The 14,862-nt window shown below is 44.9% G+C and overlaps 1 protein-coding gene across 1 annotated transcript; it reads right to left on the bottom strand.

Moving 5' to 3' along the window:
- Positions 1-799: 799 nt before the first annotated feature.
- Positions 800-11,691, bottom strand: ASB4 (ankyrin repeat and SOCS box containing 4). Its single transcript, XM_013941556.2, has 5 exons — positions 11,478-11,691; positions 7,474-7,773; positions 4,193-4,683; positions 2,226-2,339; positions 800-988 (listed from the first exon to the last, which is right to left on the bottom strand). The coding sequence occupies exons 1-5, from the start codon at positions 11,689-11,691 to the stop codon at positions 800-802; spliced, it is 1,308 nt and encodes a 435-aa protein (XP_013797010.2).
- Positions 11,692-14,862: the final 3,171 nt, after the last annotated feature.

Genomic DNA, 14,862 nt, shown 5'->3' on the forward strand with positions numbered 1-14,862 from the left:
GTGAGAGCTGAGGCAGAGACTATGTCTGCTGCCTCATGGCTCAGCCCACTCATGTTAGGGAACACCACAAGCCACCCAAGCATGAACAGCAATGCACAGAAATGTCAGTGCTGCTGATTTCAATCCTGTTCACATACTATGAGTAATAATGGAAAAAATTCTTGCAATTAAAATGATAGCTTTATATCATACAGACGGGTGTACTGAACAATGAACTAACATTGCATTCAGAGTCAATCCATAGGAAAATAGGGAAATGACTGAAATCTTGTCTGTGGTCAGGATTCAAAGCAGTTCACCCATTTCTTTCTAGGAAAGTGTTTCTCTGGATCTAATGAGTATACTGGTTTTTGATAGTAGCCTTGCTTTTACTCCTGAAATGACAGGTGAAGAAAATAAGTGAACAGTATCAAAAGTTGTTTGCATTGACTCTAATGATATCTAGTGGGCAGTGGAATAGTTACCAAAAGAAATAGAAGCATCATTGCTGGGGTCATTTAAACCAGACTGAAGAAAGCATGAAAGTTTGGAGTCCTGCGTTTGTGCCTTCCCGCGCTCCACCGGGAGACTGCAGATCCCATTCCCGGTGCAGTGAACCCAGAAAGACAACAACTCCTGGAGCAGCCGGCAAATCCCACCCCAGCTTCTAGCTGGCCTGGGAGCGTATGAAAGCAAAGGTCTGTGCAAGAGTTGTGCCAGGTCCCCTGCAGGAGGGAGCGCAGGGACAGCCCTGCACGGGGCACGGAGCTGGGACGGCGGCACAGCGGGATGCGTGGAGCGGCGCCCTCCCTGCTGCCGCTCAGTAGACAATTCCCTCCGGCTCCAGCAGCAGGTACTTCTTCATGGCGAGTGGGATGGCGAGTGAGGGGACGCCCCGGTGGCACCTTTCCAACAGTGTCTCCCGAATAGCGCATCTGCATAAGTGCATGAGTGACCGCGGTGAATTGCTGCACACGGCAAACAGAGAGTCATAGAAATCCCGGTATCGCTGCAAGAAAAAACAGTGTTTTAGAGCAATAAGGCTTTCTTCCACCCATCTCTGCCCCCCAACATGTGTGCCATGGCAGAATGAGGTAAAAACGCATGCATAGCCATCCCGTGCCTTAGAGCCTCGTCCAGCAGCCGGGGCTTACTTGGTTTAGCCAATGCCTGCATGAAATTCTTATACTTGTCTCAAATATTTATCATTACTGAAGTTAAAGAGTGCCTGGCCAGGTCTTTAGGTTTGATATGCCTTCTGTCCATCAGTCTGAGGTAGGGTTCCTCTGCTAACTTCTGCTAGTCGTCCTAATTTGAGAAGAACTTCAGCCAGCTCAGGGTCAGTGCAAATTAACTAGTTAATCATCTAAACCTCACTGCAGGGCAGCTAGGCAATAAATGACCAGTGCTACTGATGAGTTAGCTAAAGCTGAAAAAAATAAAGCACCTCTGGTTTTGGTCATTGCCCTACTATCCTTTGAGAATAAATAGAATTATGTCTCCACAAAAGAAAAATGCAGGTATTACAAATTAATAATGTTGAAATAAAAGTAGCAAATTGTAAATATGTGAGAATAATTAACATTCCTCCAGTGACTTGACCTTATTTGATATTCTTGTTACCTGACAGACCTGGATAAACATTTTTTCAGATGGTATTTTATTTATCAATAAGTACAGGTTTGTGTCAACAAAACATTTTCTCCAATTTCATGTCAAATTTGGCAAATGACTTTGACAACAAAAACAGCACTTGCAACAAAAAATAGAATAACTATAGACTTTTGCAAAACAGAATGTTTCAATATTTTAGATTAAAATTTTTGTTTGAAAATGAAATTAGTTACCTCCTTTCTAATCACACTTTTAACTCACACAATGCTTTTCTTTTTTGTTTTGGTGAAAAAGACTTTTAACATTTAATTTTGTGTTCACCCAAATGCATTTATGCTTTCTGAACAAAGCTGACCTGAAAAAGCAGTTAGTCTCAGCTCCTCTGGCTCTATAATTCTTAATTAGAATATAAATCTGGTTCCCTAAATGCCACTGATAATGCACAGCGTATATTGTTGCACCTCTCCTCAGCACTGATTTGTAAATTTTGGCACAGCCCAGGATGAGTCAAAAAATAGGTGTAAGGTGGAACGCTGGAACTATGCAGATTTCTGAAGTAAAGGGAAGATAATAAAGGGATAAAAAAACATGATAATTATAATCAAGGCAGTTGCAAGGCATTAAGGGCTTACCTCGAAGACGTCGTCAGGTATGGCTGCTTTCCACTTGGATGTCGATTTGATATGCTCGTAAGAATTGATGACAATCTCCACAGCCCTCGGGTGGGAATGACAGGCCTGTAACACCTGCGGGCAGGACGCAGACCAGGAATATTTCAGCTATGCAGCCCCTGGGGGCTGGAGCCAGCCAGCCCTGCCTACGTGGCTCCGCACAGCATGGTGCAACCAGCCAGCGCCCCACGGAGCTGCACAAACCCTGGTTAGTGCCACACAGGAATGCTGGCTTCGGTCCCCAGGGAGATGTGGCTTGCTGATGGGGGAGTTTTATCACCTGAGCCTGGAGATAACATGTTTAATAGCTAGGCTGAGTGTCTCACCACCAGCCAAAGTCATGCTTGCTCCAGGCCATGCAGCACAGGGAACAGGCGCATGTCTCCCCACTCTACAGCACTTCCCGTCAAGCTTAGACTCTGCTTTTCAGAGTGGTGATCTTGTCCCTGCTGGGCTGTCAAGGCTGCCTGTCCCCAGTACACGAACAACTCCCTCTCTCCGCATGGGCAGAGCTTTCATGAGGGTCAGGAAGAGCCTCATGCTTGAAAGCTTGTCTATTTTTTCTCTTATATCAGTATATTAAATCATCCCTCCCTACCTTGCTTCCATCCTGACACCATCACAGCTACAACAGCACAGCTACTACAAATAACAGGAGTTTCACCTATACATTACGGGGAGAACAAATCTCCTCATCTGAATCAAAACTACATGGCTACTGGAAAAGACTGGGAGATGGCACGACTCAGAGGTAAGGCTTGCAACCATGTGAGGCCCCTGAAGCCCATGCTCTGCCCAGTCACCCTAGCTCAGCAGGGAAGGGCCACAGTCTGCTGTCACCCATACGCGTGGAGTAACGCTTTGTGTTCGCGCTGTCCTGGGTACATTTTTGTACAGGATGCAGAACATCCCTCTAGGATAAACTTCACCCTAAATATTTTACTGACAGCAAAAGACAGTTTGGAAGTGAGACCCAGTCCATGCAGCACGTCAAAGGTGGAGGCAGATAGAGGAGACCCCTGGCCCGACTCTCAAATTCACTCTAGGAAAATGAGTGTTATTGGTTATGAGTTGAAAATAGCTTGACCCAGACTGTGCTCCTGCACTTGTTGTAGATACAGCCAGCCCAGGTACCACATAAGATCTGGCATTTTATTCAAAGATTTCTGGTCGCTTGGCCTGTTGAAATTTTGCAAATATAGTAGAGGAGCTGCAAAATGTTGTTTAGGACTGAGAATTAGAGAGAATGAGTCCTGATTACAATAAGCTTACTTAGCTGCCTGATATAAGTCAATCAGCTATTTCTGTCTGGGCTTTGGGCTTTGCAGAACTTGAGAAATTCCTTAGGAGGGATCCTGCAATTGTTTTTTTTTCCATCAACTTTGAAACCAGGTCCAACCTTTCCCCTTAATTTCTCACATTTTTCCTGGGAGTGAGCCAAAGCTTTACTGAGATCCATTCCAGTTTGAATAAATTTATATATTTTTAAAGGTTAAAAGTGGCAAACTGAATTGTCTAGTCTGATCTTCAATATTTGGTACAAGCCATGAAATATGATTCCACTCAGTTAAGCCTGAATGAAACCGGGTTTGACAAAGGCGTATAGGTTTTCTGAAATGAAGAAAGTGAATCAGCTCTGAAATGTTAGCTTGAACTAGCACATAGAGTTGGGTTTCAAGTTGGTTAAGAATGAAAATGGGGTCTGTGTCTGGGTTCTGGAATTAGCAAATGTAATTTTGCTTCCGTTAAATGATGTCAATCATACAAAAGCTGGTCTCACAAAATTTTGGGCATTCTGGGTCCACAGTTAGCAAGACTCCAGCAAATCCAGACACCATCGAACCCTGCAGTTCGGATCTCTCATCCTATTCCTGTTCAAGGCATCACCTCTCTCCACTATCTATACACCACACAAAGCAGTCCTTAACCTTGTGAAATTGCAGAGGATATATCCTAGCGGCTCCATGATTCAGGAGCAGCTGGTAGCAAATATCAGGCTGGGCAGCTGGCCGCACAGATGTCACTTTTAAGATATACTGTAAGGGTGCACAGCCGTTGACATCCATGATGTTGGCCTCTGCCCCTGCCTCCAGCAGCATGTGTAGCAGCACGTGGTCACAGTTCCAGGCAGCTTTGTGGAGCGGCGATTTGAAATCCTCATCACGAGTGTTCACTTCAGCTTTATAGTCTAAGAGCATCCGACAAATGAGGTGGTGGTCTGGGCTGTATATCTGATCCTTATAGTGAAGGGCCCAATAGACGGCACAGGCCAGGGGAGTCTCCATGTGGGCGTTGACAGCATCAACTTGTGCTCCTTGTTCCACGTAAAAGGCCACAAGCTCAGGGATACCCAAGCGCGCAACTGTGTGCAGGGGAGTTTCCTCATCTTGGTTGTTCGTTTTTATGTTCACATTTGCTCCTGCGAAAGAAAGATGATGGGAAAAAATCAACACAACAAAATCCTGGCTCAGACATCTCTCTGCTTGAGCCCTGCTATCCAAGGACAGGGTGAGGATGGACAGCTGGCTTGAAAGATGCTTGTGGAAATGCAAACAGCTAGAAGCACAGATTCTGCATTTTGTAGGCCTCCAGAGAAAACCTCAGAAACTTTTGAGATTCTTGGATCTGGCTTCAGATGTGATAGCTTGGCCCTAAGCAGATAGAGGACCTTATCTAAGCTGATAGAAGACCTTATCTGAACACTCCATTTTGAACAGCATTCAGGTCCAAATCAATGTGTGAAGTGCCTTTTCCTATAAATTAGGAACTGAAGGCAAAAGGAGAGCTCTATTTCTAACCCAGAGAATAGTTCTGCTCAAATCTATACCCTGAGAATGCTTCCAGTAGCACCTCATTAACTGGGAGTTGGAAAAAAAGGACATGTTATGCTAGATCCATAGATGATATATATATAAAAAAAGCATAGCTAAAGTCACCAGCTGAAGGTCTGGATCCTGCTTTCAAGCTGCTAGCAGGCTTGGTAAAAATCACTGAATTTGTGCAGAATTTATATTTCAGCTGAAACAACAGCACCATCTTCTGGGCCATAAAGCAGAGCTTCTGCACAGCTGCAGGGGAAAAGGACCATAAATTCTGCCTTGCTCTTTGCATTGCTTCTGCCAAAATAGTGACAGGCGTCCCTAGCTCCTGCTTGCTGCAGCATGGCTTTCTAACTGCTGTGCTACTTTCCAGCTACCAGTAATTTGTCCTAAAGAATACAAATTACTACAGGAATAATCCTGAACACTGTTTGTTAAAAAAGAAAAGAAAAAAGGTTGATGAGATCCCATTCCCCAGAGCAAAGTGGAACCACAGGCAATATAAAACCACACAGAGGCCAGCAGGCCGGGGGGCAAGGGGTTTCGTCCAGAGGTGGAAGGTGTTGAAGCTGGATGACCCCAGCAGCTGGGTGACTCACACCTCCATTTCTTTCCTTGAACCAGGGACCCTGGCAAACTGGCGATGAAGTACTTGTGCAAGAGCAAGCGCAAGCTGTGTGGCCATCCCACATCTCTCCAGTCTCATGAAAATTCCTACATGGCCTTACTTACATGAAGACTGAGATCTAAGGACTGTGGAGGAGGAAGGGGAGTCAAAAATTACCTCTGGGCTGGAAAACCTGAGTGCTAGCTGCAGTGCCTGCAAGGCACGTGGAGTCATGCTGACTTCCAGGACAGTGTCAGCAACCTACGTTTGAAGGTGGCAAACAAAAGTGGGATTGGTTTTGCCTGCTTGGTAAGTTGCCCAAACTAGAAGCGATTAAGCTGCATTCGCCTGAATGGACCCGATGTGACACCACAGAGCAGGGATAGCAGGGGGTAAATACGCCTGGGAAACTTTGGTGTAGTGATATTAACTGAAATCCACTCTCTGGCTATTGAGTAGCGAGAACATGTGTGTAAACACCAGCCCTATTTTGCTCCAAAACCTGCCCCATTTTGTTTGGAGCTGTTACATTTAGCTCACATGGGGATTTGAGTTTACAGAGTGCTTTGGGATGAAAGGCAGCTTGTGAAGCAGTATAATTCTGTTACTGATGGTGGGGAGGAGAAAGCCTTCAGAATATGAACTTTCGTTTGCATTCATCCTATGCTACATTTTGTAAGAGTACATTGGACTTCCTAAGCTTTTCCATGGCAGCAAATCTAACTCCTGCTGTCAGTACTGTTTGCTTTGGGCAGGATACAACTGGCAGCATCTGTTTTCCTTTCTACTAAACAAAATGATATGCATCTTTCCAGCAGAAGAAAAGCGATGTGGTTATTCATTTGGGACTGCAGATTGCCTTGCCCACGAAGCATACTTAGGTCTCTGCGTTTCAAGAAAAGCCTGCAATAATAACATGTGTAGCAAAAAACCAAAAGCATTTGTACTTGCCTTGGCACAGCGTGATAATTAGGGGAATCTGTCTATTTGCATCTATGACTCTTGAAGGTCTGACTTTGCTGTACACTTTATGACTGTCTCTTATTGTGGCCTGAGTCAGCTTCTTTGTGTTAGGGAACCAGCATGTGGCACCAATATATTTATCCAGGGAATTATGTCTATTCATAGGTTCATTGTTGCAGATGGTGAGCAACAAAATTAATCTTACTTTGGGAAAGCATAATCTTATATGATAGCCTTTTTCCCCCAATCCCTGTAGAGGTGCAGGAGTCTGGCTGCCGACAAATTAACAGAGATCATGAAAAACTGCACCCAGTTTTTCAAGGCCAGGTCTTAAAAAGACAAATGGTTGGAAGAATTTTGCCAAGATCAAGGAAGTCTGAACACAAAAGAAGAGTGGAGGGGCACACTTTAATGTGAAAACATTTTAATAGTAAACCCAGATGAGGAAGAGAGAAAAAAAATAGAGGCTCCCTGACTGTGGGGAGCCTTCCCACAGAGCCGGTGGGAGCAGGCAGGGGGGCGAGACAGGCGGGTGGGAGCAGCTGGGATGGGTACCGGGCTGGCAGCAGTGAAAGGGGACATGAGCCTGGAGCAGGGCAGGGGCAGGCAGAGGGAAACACAGGGGCAAGGAATTGGATGGGAGAAACCTCAGCTGCTCAAGGAGGTGGGGGAAAGATGTGAGCCAGCTGTGGATGGACGGGTAAATATACCCCTACTTTGACAACTTTTCTCTTAAGAGAAACCGCAGATACACACCCCATCACTGGGAAGGCTGTGGGAGCCTCTCCAGAGCTCGCGATGACCTTTTGCTCTACCTTACCTCTCCAAACCAGCTGCTGGGCGCACGGCATAGAGGTGAGCGTTGTGCAGAAGTGCAAGGGCGCCTGTCCGCTCATGGAGAAGCAGTTCAGCTTAGCGCCATGATTGCAAAGGATCTTGAGACACTCAACGTTTGCCATTTCGCACGCCACGTGGATCGCGGCTTTCCCGTTGGGCCGGCAGTTGATGGAAGCTTTGTGATTGAGCAGGATCGAAAGACACTCCAGATGCCCGTACATGACAGCGAGATGAAGTCCAGTTGCCCAGGATATTTTTAATTTGTAGCTAGGCAGCCAATAACCTGTACAAAGTGAAACTGTATTACCGTCCTTGGCTAAGACTTTGCTTTGGATCACCCATCTACTGAGAATAATTGACAGGGAAGGAAGGGTTGGAGTTTTGCTTTAATTTGCTGTATTTTCACTAGCTAGAGTTTAATGTACACAAAGTTCTCTCAAGCATAACTTCATTTTCATTAAGCACGTTTATTGCATGTGCTGAACAGCCTGGCTTTTGAGTAGATAATTCCCATGTAGCCAGACTCTGAGGGCAGCTTGCTTGCTTTCTCGTGACTTCTGTAGACTGAATTAAAAAAAATCTCAGAGCATTTGAAATGCCACCAACTAAAAAATATGGGGGAAATGGGTTCTCTAGCCTGCTGACAGCTGAACAAAAGTGACATTAGAACAAGAAGGCAGCATTTACTTAGGCCAGTGACTCAACAGCAACACATCATGCTGCTCATGCATGGGAGAGATCAGGCTCTTTCTTGCGTGTCAGGAGCTGGGCTTGAACTTGCAGCGCTGCACTGCACACAGACAGCCCCTGGCAGCGTGGCTGCAGCTGGTCGGGCCTCTGGCCACCAACACCCCTCAGCAGCAGCGAGCTAGGGGTCTCGAGGCTGACGCAAAGTACCTTGAAGAGCCAAGGGGAAGCGGTGACACTTCAGCGTGAAATTTAATTCCAAATATTTGGATTTTTCTCTGCAAATTTCACAATGATCTCTCTCTGTCTCTCTCTCTCTCTCTCTCTCTTTTTTTTTTTTTTGCTTACAAACAGGTGTAAGACCAAATAACACTTAATTTTCTGTTCCCAAGATAGGACTACATGCTTAATGACTGCACAGAGACAGTCTTAGAAGTGATTACTATAATCATTTGTTTAAAAAAAGTAAAACAAAATAATCATCAGTAGAAGAGCAGCACGATTCTAGAACTTTTTTTTTTTTTTTTTTTTTTACATACAGCAGCTGCATCTTAGCTAGAATATGCACATATAACATTTTCTGGGTTTGATTTATTTATTTCTCCTTGGACAACTGCCTGGTTAAATACTCTTATCATGTAAAAGACAGAAAAACACTAAAGATGCACAATGAGGTCAAATTAATTCAAATCTTTATTTTTGAATCTCTAGTTATATATAGCTTTTTGTTCTTAATGTCACATGGACACAGTTTTTACAGTAATCAGATGTATTGAGTTAGACAGAAAGAGAGATGGGGAGGAAGGAAAGAGGTAGGTAGAAACAAAGAGCTGGTGACAGGGAGAAACTTGGATTAAAGTTTCTCTTCCCCTCCTTGTTAAATTGCAAGTATGTCTCTTAAAATAGACATCAGTAATGAAGTTCTTGTAAGCTTCTGAAAAATGCTAGATTTCAATTTAAAGGGTACAGTTATAAAATTGACAGTCAAGACAGCAGCTGCACCTGCTCTGGCATGTCTTCAGTGGCATTTTGCTGAAAAATATAAGCATTTATTACTGCCAGCACATGAGATCTCAGGGGTGAGAAACAGTCTACAAGTCTGTGAGAGACCTGTCTACAATCCATGGCACCCACTTTAGGTCTACATTTTTGGGGACTATCAAACCCTTTGCTAAAGTAACCCCACTCAGTCAGTGGAAAGAGCAGGTAGCCCTGAGGCCACCCGCATGCCTAAGCGGGGGACAGGCTTGCCAGTGGAGGTGCTCAAAACCTCTCTCGAGCCATTGACTATAGAGGTAACTGGCACTTTCTGTAAGAAACCTGCTCCATTAGATTCTCCCGAACTGGGCACGCATGAAGGGGGCTATATCCTGGGACCTATGCGTATAGCAGAGCAAGTCTCCTAAACCAGCTCCCTGCCTAAATTCCCATTCCTTTTCATCAGCAATGAGCTGACTTATCCCACATGGAGACAGACCTGATGGCTTGAATTCTAGAAAATGTATAAATGTGAGCTGTAAATGGCAACAAACAGCACAAGAGCAATCCTAAAGAGCCAAGTTACCACTCTGTATAGCCATGATTTTCCTTCCTGAGACCACTGTTGATTTCATTTGCCTGTGCTGCCATGGGCGAGCTCCCTCATTGGTGTCAGGAGCATCTCCCCGCTCTCTGCCCAAACCCCAGGCATCCCTGAGCCCAGCAGGATGGCCACCGAGATGCAGAGCCGGATGTGGCGTGGGCTTCACAGGAGCCTCTTTGTGCTTGCCTGGGGTGGACACATGAAAAAGCAACAGTGCACACAAGGTCAGGGGCCTCGGGATCCTGCAGCCTTCTCGGCAGAGGGGCAGCAGAGCAGCTCTCCCACCCATGGCATCACCTTTCCACCTCACAGCTTCAGGCCTGGCAAAGCTCAGGTTGTCTGGATGGTGCGTAACTGGGGCGTGAGTTTTCTCACCTCTCCCTGCTCCAGGAAGTCCTCCTCTCAAACCATGGTTAGCTGGGCTTCAGAATAATGGTAAGATTTGTGCAAGAGTTAGTAGAGTGCCTTCTGCCTTTCGAAGAACGAAAGTGAATCACTGATGTGATTTGGGCCATTGGGTGCATTTACCTCAGCAGAAGGCAGGGCGGTCTCCAAAAGAGACAGGTTAATGCTTGCAGTCAAATGATCTACAATTAAAAATCTGTGCATTAGTTCTGTGGCCTAAGACTGCAATAAGAATGCATTTTAACTTGCTGAAGACAGAAGAAAGAGTATTTTAAGATATTTTATCACTGAGTGGGTTAGTTCTGACCCACTTGCCAAGGAAAACAAGCCAGGACTGCATGATCCTCACCCTTATGAAATCAAAAGAGCAGAAGCTAATTGTTAAATGAGAGGTAAACACAGCAAATGAGAAGAGGTGGGACAGTTGTCCCTTCTTTAGGGCACAGAAAAAAAGTGTATTTGTTGTGCTGCTGGGACTGGAGGTGTTTATCTCCATGTGTGCCTAATTTCTGGCAAAGGTTGATGGTTAGGGCTTTTTTAGACTCACATGAAGAATCTGTTGGCAAGTAAATAATGAAGTGTGCTGATTTTAATGGAGACCAAACTTATTTTATCACTTTGAGTTGTAAGTTATTAGAAACTCAGCCAGTATCTGGCTGAGAACAGGTTTGTTTTTCTATACTCTGGAAAAGCTGAGATGTCTTTCCTGGTTGTGTCCCTCCATGGTGTTTTTACAGATGGTTTGTTCTGATTTGATAGATACAATAGCACACCTCACTTTGAAAACTGAATCTCCCATTCAGCAACATTCCACGTCCGCAGGACTTCCTGAGGATTGAGCTAAGGACAAGTCACTGTAGTACTATTGTAAACTGAAAATGGAAGACACTGAACATTTTATGTTTCTCAGTGGTCTGTTTATGTGACATACCAGGTATGTGTCAGAAATTTATATATTTTGTTTAGCTGCATGGTCTATTCTGGGCTTCGCGCTTGAGTTCATGTGAGGAAAGGACTCCTTTTCCTAGCCTTCCCCAAACTGGCAACACGGAGGCTCAGGTCTCTGGCCTGTCCTTGGCTGAGCCCACGGATCTGGCTGGCAACCTCCCCTCCAGCGGTGCCTGCGCAGTGTGGGGTGCAGTCCCAGCCACCACCTCCTCCGCAGAGGCTCCTTCTCAGCTCTCAGCTGTCGTATAAACCTACTACAATTTTACAGCCTGCCAATCGACAAGCATGGTAGGGTCTGAAGGGACAAATGGCCACAGTTTCTTCTAAATTACTCAAACCCACCTGAATCCTGCTGTTGTGTTTACCTTGTTTGTAGGAGGCCAGAATCAAGTTGTCGTCTTCCACTTCAAACACTGTGTCCACATCTATTTTCTTCTGGCTCAAGAGCTTTTCCAGTGTTCCATAGTCATTTGATTTCAGGGCTTCAAGAAAAGCTTTTTTCACCAACCTGGCAGCTGCTGCTTGAGTCATTCTCCCCTCCACATTCTCCCCTTCTTTGTATGTCTTCTCCAGCTCCATTTCCAAACGTATTTGTTGGTGCAGTGATGGGTGCAGTGAGGTCCTAGAGCAGAGTTGCATGCTGAAGTTTCTGGAGACCAGAAGGTAATTTTATCACTAAGTCATGCTGATCTGCTTGTTCTATTTATATAAGGAGCATTTCAGGCATTGAAATGTCACTCTTGGATATCATCACACTCTTTTCATGAAAGCAAGGACAGACACACTAGCAATAACACCAAAATAACAATGATCTTCATGGGCTTTATATACCTTAAGCTTCATTAAGCACGTGGTTACCCTCTGCTCCTGCCATACACTCATATTAAAAGATGCTAGTCCTGGGCATTGTTTCTCAGGTGGAGAAACACTCATGTTTATTTCATAGTTACCATTGCTGATTAATTGACTGCAGTGAGAGGTGATGGTCTCTCTGCAGATGCCTTTTAACTAGTGCATTTAACAAAAAGGTGCTCTTCCTGTGGGAGGCTGCTCACTCTTTCCCAAGACAGTGTTCACCATGTCAGTCCTGGTTACATTCCAGCAGCCATCAGGGAGGCCTCCAGAGCAGCACCCCTGCCATGCAGGTCTCACAGATGCCCTGACCTGCAAAGCCTCGAGGGATCACCCTATCTAGCCCAAGTTCCTGTATAACATCCCAAGCGACAGGATTTCCCTAGACCTCACAGGTGCCAGGAGGCTGTGCAGCTCCATTGGCTCTCCTCACTCCCTTCCCATCGTCTAAATTACCCTTCATCTAACTTGAGAGCCCTTCTCTCTCCCTCACAACCCCATCACCCACTGAATGTTTCCCCCACCTCCGTTTTCATTCTCCTGCATGCCCTGCCAGCCCTGTCCCTGTCCATGGGCCAGCAGCAGCATGTGAGGATGGATGAAAATCCAAACCTGGCCACCGTGAGCTGCTGCCATGCACCATGCACAAGTGGTTCATGCAGCACCGATGGCACCTGCACCCACTTGGACTCCTGGTGAGACCACAGCTGGTAGGAGACTTCCCACCCTTAATTTAAATGGGCTGGCATTGCAACCATTAAGATGACATTTTTGTGCTTACTCTTCCTGATCTCCCACAAGTTCCTGCTGAATGGGCTGATGAGGAGATGTGAGCTGGGTGATATCAGAAGTCGTGGCAGCCCCTGTGCAACTTGGGTTTCCAGGGGCCAGTCTTCTCAGCCAGCCTTGCAAGGACTTGCAAGGTGTCTGTCCATGGCAATGCTCCCCAGGTCCATGCTAGGGCAAGTGTGCCATAGAAATGTTACAGAACAATTCATGAAGAACTGTGAAATTTGTGAGTACCTCATACCTAACTGCTTTTGAATAAAGAACACTTTATAAAATAAAGTGCTTTCCTGAGGTATTGTGTTCAGACTTGTAATAAAGTCGAGGGAAGGAAAAAGACCAGCCCCAATGCTCCAGGCTTCAAGTTTGCATCTTTTTAGCCTTACTATGAAGTTCAGTGCCAAGCTCTTAGTACCTTTACTTTCCCTCCTGCACGACTGCCTCCCTCTTTCTTTGTTACTCTCAGTAGTGGATGACTCCACTCCATGCTTTAAAAAACATGTTAATGCTTATCTGCCATGAGCAGAAGGATAAGATGAGAACTGTAGATTTTATGGAGTTTTTGTTACTTGCACCTTTTTTTTTAACCACTATATCTGAAAAGTCATATATGCACAAAGCACTGATATGTGGCTACAATCAATAGGTCACCTTGCTATGCTTTTCTTAATGAAATGGACTAGTTTTTTGTCTGTCTTTGACAGCCTTAGATTAATAGAAGGCCGTTCTGTCTAGCTGTGTGTTGAACAGTTCACACCAGTACATCTTCATGCTGCTCTGCCATCTGAAGTTTCAGATGCACAAACAGATTACTGTAACGAATTACTGCCTGTCTGCTGATCCATCGGGCTTGCTCTCAGTTGACAACCGATGTGAAGCAATTTGCAATAGCTTGGCCCACAGTCAAAGAGAAAGTTAATTAAAATCACCTCACATTTGTCAAGATCCAAGAGGGACACACAGGGACAGTGCCTCAGACCAGTCGATACACTAGAACTTGCTCACCTGCATTAATTTGTGTGGCCTTGCTCCGATTCTCACAGAAATCTTTCTTAACACTAATGAACCTTAAAGACAGAAAGGAAACAAGTATAGATACCTGCCTCCTTTGCAGTTAGTGCTTTTCTGTACAATGCATTTGGGCCTAATCTTGAGAAACCTACCCATATGAATACACTACCGCTTTCAGTAGGATTATGTACAAGAATAAGGAAATGTCCGTATGTTTTACATTGACAAATAATCACATAAAACTTCATTGTTTTTTTAAGGAAACACATAAGAAGTTTTATTAATTTACTTACAGGGTTGTGAAATTTATTTAACAATATGTAAGTACTGAAAATCATTGGTGGGACAAAGTGACTGATTTTTCCCATATATCCATATTTTTATATTATTTTTATTTTTATCCCCCACCATACCACAAGGTGGCATTTTTGAAAGTCAAAACTGATGGCATCCGAGCCTCAAAGCTGCCAAGTATTCTGAACATTTTGCTGTGAAACAACAGTACATCACTGGTTTAGTACAAACAACATTTACGATGGCTATTTATAGGTTAGACTTGTAGCTGCTGTGATGGGCACTGCACAGCACTCACACATTGTATCCACTAAGAAAATCTAGTTTCCACATTGATGAGCGAGTAAAGAGTTAACAGGATTAAAGAAGTTTGCCAACTGATATGAGCAAGGCCATGGAATAGAAGAGTTAGCAGGATTAAAGAAATCTGCCACCTGATAAGGCTGTGGAATCGCAGCTGCATGGACCCCCGGGGGGGAGGAAGCCATACAGAGGTGTTGCAGTCTTGCCTCGCTAGCAGGGTCTTTCCAAGCAGAAGAACAAACAGTCTTGTGACTGTGAAACTCACAGAGGTCAGCAAAAGCAGTGTTTGCCCAGAGCCCCAGCCATATAAAAAGAGACTTGGCAGCTAAGAGAGTTTGAGCAGGGGATGGGAACATGACCAGACCATCCTCTCCGGCTGGACCATGAGTATTCCCACCCCCTCACACCTTTTCCTGGGATGCTGGGTTAAGGTAACTCCTTGAGGTTGAGAGTCCTCTCACTAAGAGAGTGAATAAGAAAGCTTTCAAGCTGGGATAAGCAGTG

Source organism: Apteryx mantelli, chromosome 2 (genome assembly GCF_036417845.1).
Source record: "Apteryx mantelli isolate bAptMan1 chromosome 2, bAptMan1.hap1, whole genome shotgun sequence".
Classification (NCBI taxonomy): Eukaryota; Metazoa; Chordata; class Aves; order Apterygiformes; family Apterygidae; genus Apteryx; species Apteryx mantelli.

Coding starts and splice junctions, on each gene's coding strand:
- ASB4 (XM_013941556.2), bottom strand. CDS start 11,691: ATGGAGCTGGAGAAGACATACAAAGAAGGGGAGAATGTGGAGGGGAGA. Junction 4,684..7,473: donor CCAGCAGCTGGTTTGGAGAG/GTAAGGTAGAGC, acceptor TTTCTTTCGCAG/GAGCAAATGTGAACATAAAA. Junction 2,340..4,192: donor ATCCTCTGCAATTTCACAAG/GTTAAGGACTGC, acceptor TCCTGCCCGCAG/GTGTTACAGGCCTGTCATTC.